Source organism: Antedon bifida, chromosome 4, assembly GCF_963402885.1.
Source record: "Antedon bifida chromosome 4, ecAntBifi1.1, whole genome shotgun sequence".
Taxonomy (NCBI): domain Eukaryota; kingdom Metazoa; phylum Echinodermata; class Crinoidea; order Comatulida; family Antedonidae; genus Antedon; species Antedon bifida.
Window position 1 is genome coordinate 24023255 of NC_136229.1, and position 12022 is coordinate 24035276.

Here is a 12022-nt window from a genome sequence, read left to right on the forward strand (position 1 = left end):
AGACTAGTCAAATGTTAATTTTATGTTATTAATTTTCTAAAATTATATAATGTTATTGATACTTTTATTGTACAAAATGAAACTAAAATAATATCATGTTAAATTATTATTTAATCACATATTTTGAAAGACTTCAGGTGAATGTAAATAATAAGATACAGTATAGTGCCTCATAACATCTCTTTTTCAAAAGTCCTACATTTGTTCATACAGAAACAAAACATACACAAATTTAGTTTAAAAACAAAATAAAAATATAATAAAAAACTACATAACATGGGATTCAACATATTTTTTATACCTAGAATAATAAGCACGTACCGTTTATTATTTTCCCCTCCATGATTAAACTGGCCTGACTACAAAAATCAGTAAATATTACTGAATGATATTATTTAAAAATTATATTAGAAATTGTGCAGTATCTAGTCTTAATTATGGATGAGATTACATTTAAATCTAGGCCAAATAAAATTTGTAATAGTTTATAAATCTCTTTTTATTGAAAAAAATATATGAATATTTATAATCATATGTTCACTATAAATTATACAATAATCAATAATTATTTGATATAATAAAATCAAATAACAAAACTATAAGGGATCATGTCAAAATTCAATCTACTGCAGTTACTGCAGTAATTGCATTTTGTTTACTCTATTTATATAAAGAAAGCAATTTATATATAAATAAGTTTTCTTTATTTATAGTAGTTCAGCTCTTATTCTACTTGTAAGACATGAATATGAAAGAAAGGATTTAGACCCAGTACCTGAGATTAGTAGGCAAACACCAAAAGAATACCACCCTCCTTCACCTCACTAGTTAGCTAAATTAATTAATAATTTTATTGGCACTGTCCTTTTTTCACGTTTCAACTTGTTTGTTTTCTTAGTAGTCTCTGACACAAGCATTTGCTTCATTGGTGACGTCACCATTTTGGAAATAACCGTTATTTTTTGTTGATTTGAATGTATATTCCCGTTGTTGTTATATTTTCTCCTTTTTGTTTTGTTAAAAAACTAGTGCCATAGCCAGGAGAATTAAAGTGGTACTGTGATCGCAAAAAAAGGGAACAATCCCCTGTGCAGGCCACAAGGCTGTCTTCTGTCAAAAAAGTTGCCAGGTTGAAACCTTATCAAGCATAGGCCTACTGGTGGTTACGGCCCTGACCACATCATAATACTACTGTATATAATCATGGAGTAATAATTACTCCATGATATAATACATGATGTTGATTTAATTCATAAATACATAACACACCGGTCATAAATATTTAAATTAAAATAAAGACTCTAAGTTGCCCAGCAACAATTAATAAATACTGTATTATGCTTGGCATAAGTGACAAATAAATATAGAAGAAATTAAATAAATTGACAGGCTATTCTAAAAAAGCTGCTTCTTTCATTATTTTGGGTTGAAATTAAATAAATGTTAAGAAAAAATACTGGAACACAGCTTCGCGTAAAAAAGGAGCGAAGCAATTGCCCTACTCTGAAGTAATTGTACTTTATGCTAAGACTTATAAAATAAAACAAACTTAAGTTCAATTCTGACGATATGGGGTGTTGGGAAGGGATTGTGGGGTGTTGGGAAGGGATTGTGGGGTGTTGGGAAGGGATTGTGGGGTGTTGGGAAGGGATTGTGGGGTGTTGGGAAGGGATTGTGGGGTGTTGGGGAAGGGATTGTGGGGTGTTGGGAAGGGATTGTGGGGTGTTGGGGAAGGGATTGTGGGGTGTTGGGAAGGGATTGAGGGGAATATCAACTTATAATTTTGTAGGATTATAAGATTCTTGTATCACGAAGCAGAAAAGCAATACAAAAATAGATACCAAAAATGAGAATAATACCAATAAAATGATATAAAACTCTTTTCATATCTTTTGGAAAAAGAAAAGCGCTAAATTCGGTTGTCAATCGGAACAAATAGAATGAGACGAAGAGGTATACCGCGCTTAAAACGACAAAATTCATCAGCGGATATCCATCGATGAAAACGATAAGTTGTTTTGCGTTGTACTGCATGTATATGTGAAACTGGGTTATGTACGTTTCCAATGTGATTTTTCCGAGCCATGCAAACAACCCGATGTGATGTTTTCGCAAAACGGGAAACAAATTGCGCACGAAGATAAATGATAGGATAGGAAACCATGATATGTACGGGTGGTAGTTATTATACATGTGGCGTTCCATAAACATAAAATGGTAACACCATGTCATGAAAAGAATGCCTAAAATACCTAGTGACATGATTTTTATACCGATCGTTATTATCCGATCTCGTCTGTCAATATGTTTCTGATCCAGATATTTCATAAGCCGTTCGTAATTAGGGTAATTGTAAGCGGATATCATCCCTATTAATGTGGCGTAATGGTCTAGCTTCGCACGGAACTTCCACTCATGTAGACTATTGTCAAACGATAGAATTGGCCAAAATGGCATAAACACGACATCAGCAACATATGGCAAATCAAAAATAATTGTATTACAAATGAAGTACGCAGCAAACTTAATAGCCATCAGCGTCGGTTGCGTGTTCCATGACGATAATACACGCATGAACACGTAAACGGTGATGAACCAGTACGTGTGCATTGCACATATGTAGTACAGCACATATTGGTTATTAGTGACCATGGCAACAAAAACAACGAGGAAGTTCAAACGAAACATCATTTTGCAGATGCGCCATATTGAAAAGTCTTGACGAATCCAGAAGAAAGAAAAGTTACCTATTGAGAAAAATATCAAGCTGTATTAATTTAAGGTAAATACTTGTTAAAAGATTGGTTGGCTATTTTACAATGAGAAGGCTGTCAAACTCTTTGAACATTGATTTAGCATGTGAAGAGAAAGCTGGCTTACTTACGGGCCACTACTTGCCCAAAATATTTGTTTTAGAAAATAGTATTCTAGATCAATCTCACTTATATATTAAAAAATAAATTTCGAATAAGAAAACCCTTTTCACACAGTCTAGATATTAACACCAGTGTTTTGAATTGTATGTGCCCCGGTGTGTGTAAACTAGTAGTAGTAATCAACCCCGTTCAGACCTAGCAAAACTCCACAGTTTAATATACACCAAGGCACAACACAGGTTTTATATGGAGGCTGGCTCTCAATATTCAACTTTCTAATCACAAACAGTGTTCCTCTAATTAGTCATTCAATTTTATTTACAAAAGGAGTAGAACTTACACATTGCGTGTTTGGGGACAATGTTAATGTTTATGTTAAAAAACTTTTCATATTTACCAAATCCTGTCATCCAAACATAGCAAGCAATAAAAAGTCTGATCATATTGTACGTCTCCAACGCATGATAGTAATGGTACCACACAAACATCACTTGCATCCAACCCTTCCATTCTTCAGTTTGATCTCTGGTGAAGAGATTATAAGATATACATTGTTAAAATATGAAAAGGGACAGAGTGTCAATGTAATAATATCATTTACCAAAAATTACTAGTACTATAAGTATAAAATAATAAACAAAAAAGGATAATTGATAACTATAAAGAATCTGCAAAAAGGGGTTGGCTGTTAATGTTAAAACAATGCAGTATTGTTTCATGGGAGTGTCCACTTATTAGGGGTGTACTTACTGTACTGTATCCTAGGAGGTTCTACTGTATTAATAATAAACATTGTCAACATACAGTATTTTATGCACTATTGATAGATGAGGAAATGTTGTACAAAATACATATTTGTTTGCGCATAAGCCCAATATACTCTATTTCTTTTATCGTTATTGTATTTGGTTGATTCTAACGTTCGGTCCCATAGAACAATCATTTATGTTATTTTTTCAACAATAAAAATATCCGATCAATATTATGACTAAGCAAATGCAAGTGGTAGGCCTCAGTTTTTTATTTTTGATTGTTGAATACTTAATTAAAATATCATTTTACAGTGTACATTATTATATTATTTATAGGCTGTGAAATCACTTGGTGAACTTTATTCATCAAAAAAATAAGCACCCTCAAAAATACATTTAAAATTTAAGGTTTTGTTTTTAGTTTTACTTTTGACTTTTGCTAGCCTAGACCTACTGTGCCTGGGTAACACAGAAACTTTACAAACACGCCCACCAAACCCATGTGTACAGGGTCTGCGGACTATGTCAGGAGAGGGGGGGGGGCTGACCGTCATCGCTTGTATCTACAAACAAACGTCACTCTGTTAATTACCATCCATTTCATTTACCATCCCGATCCGAAAGCTAGCTAATGTCTCAGTGTGGACGTGTAAAAGAACACAAGACTACATCCAACAGCTGGTAGCTACCAGGCTATTAAGTACATTATTATACATGTACAGTAGGTATGATATTACACTAAACCTCAGGAGACTTGACAAACAAAAGCATTGCACAGATGATACAATATCAGGATTAATCAATAATAATAATAGACATGTCTATTTACTGTACATGTTGGTGTTTTCAACAGATGATGATCAGAATCCAGCAGGCTCAACAAACTTTAACAAATCTCACCATTTTAAAAGATTTAAAATTATCATCAATTGGGTCCTCCTAAATACCAATCCCTCTATAACCAAGCCATATCAATCATAACCAAGCCATCAATCATACTGTAACCCATCCCTACCACCAGTATAAAGTGGAAATTGTACAAAATATGATATTTAGAGTGCTAATTGTATTTTCATCATTAAAACCATACTTTAACTTTACTTTAAAAACTCTAAAACAAATCCTATTTTATATAATTTACACTTTATACTGGTAGGGATTGGTTAATTTAACTCTTTCCTGGTTATGATTGATAAGGCTTGTGGAAGGGCCTGATTATGGAAGGGCTCGTAGGGCCTGGTTGTGGAAGGGCCTGGTTGTTTTTGTGGAAGGGCTTGTACAGTAGGGCTTATTTATGGAGGGCTTTGGCATTTACTGTAGGAGGAACTTCTGTAATCTGTTTTTTAAAAGACAACGTATTGCAATAAACTACTCAGTCAAACTACTAATACATACTGTAGTCTGCACGCACGCCATATATTATTATTATGCAGTAAACAAATAATAAAATAATACAACTAATACTTCATACTATACATCCACAAATCTAAAGATTTAAAGATTATCATGAGTTAAATATTGTTTAAATTTTAAAATTATCCAGCTTTAAAAAGTAACAGTTGCAATAAATACCACGGGTTTGTAAATTAATGCAAAAACTAACTATCTGATCATATGAATAATGAACCTTCTACTTAATACTATTTAATTCAATTGTTACGCTCGTCTACCAGTCTGTGTTTCGATTTTTGTGAGCTCAAGTATTATACATATGAAACTCCATATGTGCCAAAATATTTATCTTTTTACTAATATTATGGTCTGGAACCCAGACTAGTCCCCTGAGTACGGATTGCCAGTAGTTCTTATTTAATTTTTTTTTTATTTAAACCATATTTAATGAGGGTGATCCATCCAGCATTTGCTGATCATTTGGGACCCTCAGAACAGATACAATATACAAAAAACAACAAGAACAGAAAAGTAAAAGAAAAAAATAAAATTAATTACATAAGACTAAAAATAATAAGAAAATTTGAAAAATAGAAAATAACTGAAATGTTAAATTAAGCAAAATATAAAATATATATATATAAATAAAAATTTTTTAATATACCGTACTACTCCTCATTCATTTCACAAAAAAGTGTCCCCTTAATTAATTAATAGGGGTGTCCCACTGTAGATCATTTTTTTTGTATATTGTACAGGTTCTTTTTATGTATTATTTTGCTGTTAAAAGTGAGTTTGAGAAATTTATTTAAATTACTTATATAATAAGTCCACATAATTAACAGCAATAACCTTGAAAATTGGGCGTTTTATATAAAGTTTAAAATACTTGATGTGTAGTGATGTATGAATACTATACAATAGAATCTGTACTACAGTACAAAAGACACTGTACACACCTCACAGACTCTAAAGACAACAACATGCATGAATGGGTATTAGACTTTTCTATTTATTTATTGTTATCAGAGGATAATGATTTGTATACTCCACCCTTTTAATCTGTTTGATAAAAAATTCTCATAGTGTGAAGGAAAAAGGGCGGGGTCTCATATATGATATTTCAGGAGAAAATCACACAAGTTTTTAAGTGAATGTGTAATTGCCTTAGTCTGACCAATCATAGTCAGTGAATAATTATAAAATAGCAGCAAGCTATACTTTGAGAATGTGTGTGTATGAAAATGTGTAATAAATCAAGAGATCAAAATAATATGTTATTGTTACAATTTAACATTTTATGTTAGAAAGTAATAGTAGTAGTAATAGATTAGTTAGAAAGAACATTGAACATTAAAAAAACTAAACGCATAAATTCATTGCTTTGCTTGTAAGTAATGAATTATATATACCTGTTCAGAATCTTATCCTCATTCACTTGAACTGTAAAATAGCATCCAACACCAAACAAGATGAAACAAAGAAAAACAAACAAATCTCTGGAATATTCACGTTCTCCGGCAGGAAAGACATGCTTTGAATCGCAAAGATAGAAGAACACCATAAACGCACCAAAAACAATGCAGTAAAACAGAAATTTATCAAACGTTGGTGGTGGTTTAATTTTTGAAAATTGACTTTTGGTATTTTCTTCTTGTTGTGTTGGTGTTTTATCATCTACTACTTCTGACGATTCTTCTATATTTGCTGTTTCTTCATTTGTTAAAAGCGGTTTTTTCAAATGTCCATTCTGTAATTTTCGTTGATGTGTAATTTCATCTTCGGTTTTCTGAACGACGCCATCTTCAACAGGTTTATTGTCGTAAGACGAAGTGTCTGGTAAAAGTTTACGATGAAAAAATCGTCTGAATGTCCAGAGACTGATAATAGTGACCCATATAAGAAAAAGTGTCAATTGGCAAATATTTGCTTGTCCATCGTTTGTAGAAAACACACTGGTGTAATTGACAGGGACATCACGCTTTCCAATGGAAGATGAGTGGTGAAACCAATGGTGATATGCTTCCATTCTTTGCTACTGTAGTCTGTCAATATTTAAAAAAATGTTCAAAATAAGTTTAGTTTGAAATGGCTCGGTCTAAAGTAGGCATGCTCATTGCAGACCTCAAGCCAGTGGGAACAAATGAGATCACACAATCAAGATAGGTTTTAGGGGTCTCAATAATCTTGTGCGTTTGGCCCGATCGTCCCTTGCAATTTTATCCGGCTGAAAAGGTAGAAGATCGAGCCAGGGGCCCTCTCTCTGTGTCACAGACTTCGAGCCCTGGTGGAAACCTAAAGAAAACACATTCCTCTACTCTACCTATAGGCAATTTGGCAAATGGTGAGAAAAAGATGATGGTGAGCAAAAGAAAAAATAAAATAAAAAAATGGGGGGAAAAATAGGTACTGAAAAGTTTTTCGAACTCACGGCTTCAGCATCGTTATTAGGCTCCCCAGCTACATCGTTCGGTCTAGTTAGTAGTAGGCTAGCTAGGCCTAACCTACACTTTAGGCCTGGCTGGTGGTAGAAATGAAATGAAAGTGGGTGATCCGCCCTTACACTACACACTCAACCTCTGGCTGGGTGGCTAGGCCTGGGCCTTACTACTAGCCTAGTCAGTAGAAATGGCTAAACTGCCTATAGTATAGGCTATAGGTTTGATATTGGGCCTAAGTTAGTTCAGTAAATTGAGTAGGGATATCCTAGAGTAGCTTTGATCCTCAAACAGAAAATCTTATAAAATGTCGGTATATTACATAATAACTTACAAACTGTCTTTCCGTTCTGTCAACCGGCACACCGACACACTCATCAATCAACAGGTGCGTACGTCACGTAGTCGTAAACACAAACAACGTGTAATTTGTTGCTGCTGCTGTCGTCGAGTGCCCTCTATCTTTTTCTTTCACGTCTCCTCATTAATAATTTAGTAATTAATTTATACATAGATTGTTTATATTTAAAATAAAACACAAATCATTGCTTGAAGTACGGATGTATTTCATTGACCAATTCCATGTGAGTTTTGAATACAATAGGCAAACGATACCTACCTAGATTTATTTTTCATATTTGAGATACCTATTTTGCATTACTTTATTTAGTGTACATGTGATGCAACCTACTCTAAAATAAAAGACATTCGTCCTTTTTCTCTCTTGCTTCTTGTGCGCACTTTTGTGAGTATCAGTGTTAGAAATAGCGTGTTTATTGATTTGACCTAACACACAGAGACGGCTTTTATTGATTGCTGTGATTGGTCAGAAGTTTCGTCGCGCGACCTACGCGTTGCTGTGAGAAGAACCAATCGGATAGCGCGTCGTCACTACGGATAAGAAAGCCTACAGTAATCCTATTATATCACGAAGCAAAAAAGCAAAACAAAAATGAATACAAAAAATTAGAGTAATACCAATAAAATGATACAAAACCTTTTTCATATCTTTAGGTAAAAAAAAAGCACTGAATTCTGTTGTTAATCTAAGCAGGTAGAACGACACGATGAGGTAGACCGCAGTTGAAAAAACGACATTTATCAGTGGGTACCCATCGATGAGGATGAAAATGATACGTTTACCATGCGCCAGGTATATATGAAACTGGGTTATGTACGTTTCCAATGTGATTTTTCCAAGCCAAGTAAACAACCCGATGTGATGAGTGCGAAAGAAGGGAAACAAATTACGCACAAAAATATATGATAGGATAGGAAACCATGATATGTACGGGTGATACTGATTGTACTCGTCACGTTCCATTGACATGAAAAGGTAGTACCATACCCCTAAAAGGATACCTAAAACACCTAGAGACATTATTTTTGCACCCATCAACGTTATCCTATCTCGTTTATCAGTATGCTTCTGATCTAGGTATTTCATAAGGCGTTCGTAATTCGGGTAATTGTAAGCGGATATCATCCCTACCAACGCGGCATAATGGTCTAGCTTAGCACGATACTTCCACTCGTAAAGACTGTTGTTCATCGAGAGAATTGGCCAAAACGGCGTGAAAACGACGTCAGCAACGTATGGCAAATCAAAAATCACGGTATTACATATGAAATATGCGACAAATTTAACAGCCATAAGTTTTGGTTGCGTGTTCCATGACGATAATACACGCATGAACACGTAAACGGTAATGAACCAGTACGTGTGCATTGCACATATGTAGTACAGCATGTATTGGTTATTTGTAACCACAGCAATAAAAACAACAAGAAAGTTTAAACGAAACATCATTTTGCAGATGCGCCATATTGAAAAGTCTTGACGAATCCAGAAGAAAGAAAAGTTACCTATGAAAACAAATATAACAAAGGCGTTATTATATTAAAACTGATCATAGGTTCTAACTGAAGGAAGATACCAAACGTCACCGACATCATCACCATAAAACTTGGTTTCCACTATAGGACGCAACGCCAGGACGCATGCAATTTTGACCAATCACGGCGCGATGGATCATCCGAGTTGCGTGTGATTTGCCAAGCTGCGCCGTTCCGTTGCCAAGTGGGAAACCTGCACGTATCATCTCATCCCTATTTAGCTGTTTCATAGATCATAAATATCACAATCATCGAACCATTATCATTTAACATAATACTGTATTCAATATTACGACTCTGATGTCTCTAACGCGACGTCATCCTCAAGGTTAAAGCTTGGTTCCCACTAGGACTCACAACGCAAGGAACTTGAAGGAACGCAACGCAAGCGAGTTGACCAATCACATGCGACTGTTCAAATAATCCATCGCTTGAGATTGGTCAAATCACTTTGCGTTGCGTTACGTCATTGCGTTGCGTCCTAGTGGCAATCAAGCTTTAAGTCCTGCGTCTTTAGCGTCTACGCTACGTCAAATAATTACCGAATCCCGTCATCCAAACGTAGCAAGCAATAAATACTCTGATTATATTGTATATTTCCACTGCATCATAGTAATGATACCACACAAACATCACCTGCATCCATCCTTTCCATTCTTCAGTTTGATCTCTGGCGGAGATAATGAAGAATAAGTGAGTGGTGAAGATTGAGACGCGATAAAAAAAAACTGGCATTCCAGAATTATTACCGCAATTAAATAAAAAGAAATCAAACAATTATAAATAAATAAGCAAATTGTTTAAATGAATTGTGTTGTTGCTTAAAACAAGCCCCAACTTAACTTGGTTACGATTCTCGCGGGTACAAAGTGTCGAAGATGTGTCTGCGAAACTGTTTCATTTTAATAAAGCGACGGTAAAGCTTGGGCTACCAAAAAACTACCGATTGTCACCTCTACACAGATGCATAATCTGAGCGTGATACCAACCAAATGTATATATTCCTACCTGTTTAGAATCTTATCCTCGTTCACCTGAACTGTAAAATAACATCCAACACCAAACAATATAAGACAAAGAAAAACAAACAAATCTCTGGAATATTCACGTTCTCCAGCCGGAAAAACATTTTTGCAATAACACAGGTAAAAGAACATCATAAACGCACCGAAAACAACACAATAAAACAGAAATTCATCAAACGTCGGAGGTGGTTTAAATTTGGAAAATTGTTTTTCTATATTTCCTTCTGACGTTGTTGATTTATTATTATCTATAAGAGATTCTACTTCTGCGCTCCGCTGTTCCAAACACTGGTCATTCGGTTTTTTTCGTTGATATTTGATTTTACCCGTTTCAATATCGTCGCCCGTTTTCTGTACAGTTTTCCGATTAAAAAAACGCCTGAATGTCCATAAACAAATGATGGTAATCCATATAAGAAGGAGGGTGATTTGACAAACATTTGCTTGTCCCTTTGAATGTCGCAACCAATGGTGATATCCTTCCATCTTCTGCTCTGCAAGTTTTGTCCAAAACCTTTATAACAAAACACGTTTTAATATTACAATACAAAATATAGATTATAAATAAGTAATTCCTATTGATACTACACTAACCAGAGTCAAATTATAAATATTCTTTAAAAAAAACAATGGAAAAATCATCTTCATATTTTTGCTTTAGTCAGTTTTTTAATCGTAGATGACGAATTCTTCCATAAGATAAAAATGAAATGGCTTGAGTCTCAGCTTTCACTTAAAGATGCTATTGCAAATTTTTTTTTCAATCCAATTTTGGCTCAAGGTGAATAACTATTATGCAACATTAAAATGGCATATTCAACAAAAAATGTTGGGACAATAGGACAATCTTTAAGCTACTATCTTAAGTAAAAAGATTGTCTAATGCCAGCCCTGTAGGCCTACTTACAAAATAAAGTTGCGTGTAGTATCACTAAGCCGATTGAGCAGTTGACGACGCGCGGTTATCACCATTATTCGACTAAATCATCGCTGTTTGTTCTCTGGTATTCTCTAGTCAAAGTGCTTTTCTGATTACCTCATAAACAATTATATTATACATCCACAAATCAATGAACCATTTTTATCTATTATTATCTCTATTACAAAGTATAATATTTAGGCCCTAAACATGTAAATTACATCCATTGTTTTAATTAGAAAAACAAAAAACAAAACACCTGGATCAAATTTTGTGTTATTTTATTGCATGAAATTACTGCCTCATACAAAAATTATTATGATTATTCACCTTGACAGTAAGTAGGTCTATTGTTATTTTTAAAAAATAATAATAATCACACGCATCATATTATTATCTGCAATAACAATTGACAAAATATTACCAATGGACTACTATTGACAGATATACATTATTGTTAATATTAGGACTTTAATACAGTAGAACACTATACTTATTCAGGGGACATCCTTATTTTATTCCTGGGATGTTGTTGTGTCTTCTTCAATAAGGCTATCAAACATACGAGTTCTACTGTTAAAGACATCTTAATTTAAACATCACGTTTTATACCCTCCAGACGCAGCAAAAGTGACACTTCTTAAACTCTGTCTATACTAGTATCAAACTTTATGAAAAATATAATGTGCTCAATATGGACACGGTGACGTCATATCACTATTGA

The 12022-nt window shown here is 34.1% G+C and overlaps 2 protein-coding genes across 2 annotated transcripts; both read right to left on the bottom strand.

Annotated features, from left to right (window-relative positions):
- Nucleotides 1-1398: 1398 nt before the first annotated feature.
- Nucleotides 1399-7142, bottom strand: LOC144840041 (uncharacterized). The gene is made up of 3 exons (XM_078695673.1): nt 6433-7142; nt 3274-3401; nt 1399-2747 (listed from the first exon to the last, which is right to left on the bottom strand). Exons 1-3 carry the CDS (start codon nt 7047-7049, stop codon nt 1792-1794), a joined length of 1701 nt encoding a protein of 566 aa, XP_078551799.1. The 5' UTR covers nt 7050-7142; the 3' UTR covers nt 1399-1791.
- Nucleotides 7143-8064: 922 nt separating this feature from the next.
- Nucleotides 8065-11351, bottom strand: LOC144839269 (uncharacterized). Its single transcript, XM_078694585.1, has 4 exons — nt 11287-11351; nt 10363-10893; nt 9897-10024; nt 8065-9324 (listed from the first exon to the last, which is right to left on the bottom strand). The coding sequence occupies exons 1-4, from the start codon at nt 11349-11351 to the stop codon at nt 8366-8368; spliced, it is 1683 nt and encodes a 560-aa protein (XP_078550711.1). The 3' UTR covers nt 8065-8365.
- Between the last annotated feature and the right edge of the window lie 671 nt (nt 11352-12022).

What these genes read in the sequence shown, in the direction of transcription:
- LOC144840041 (XM_078695673.1), bottom strand. Translation starts at nt 7,049, where the DNA reads ATGGAAGCATATCACCATTGGTTTCACCACTCATCTTCCATTGGAAAG. An exon ending in GAGGATAAGATTCTGAACAG is followed by an intron (nt 3,402 to 6,432) that starts GTATATATAATT and finishes TCTCTTCACCAG; the next exon opens with AGATCAAACTGAAGAATGGA. An exon ending in TGTTTGGATGACAGGATTTG is followed by an intron (nt 2,748 to 3,273) that starts GTAAATATGAAA and finishes TTTTCTCAATAG; the next exon opens with GTAACTTTTCTTTCTTCTGG.
- LOC144839269 (XM_078694585.1), bottom strand. Translation starts at nt 11,351, where the DNA reads ATGGTGATAACCGCGCGTCGTCAACTGCTCAATCGGCTTAGTGATACT. An exon ending in ACTACACGCAACTTTATTTT is followed by an intron (nt 10,894 to 11,286) that starts GTAAGTAGGCCT and finishes TTTGTTATAAAG; the next exon opens with GTTTTGGACAAAACTTGCAG. An exon ending in GAGGATAAGATTCTAAACAG is followed by an intron (nt 10,025 to 10,362) that starts GTAGGAATATAT and finishes TATCTCCGCCAG; the next exon opens with AGATCAAACTGAAGAATGGA.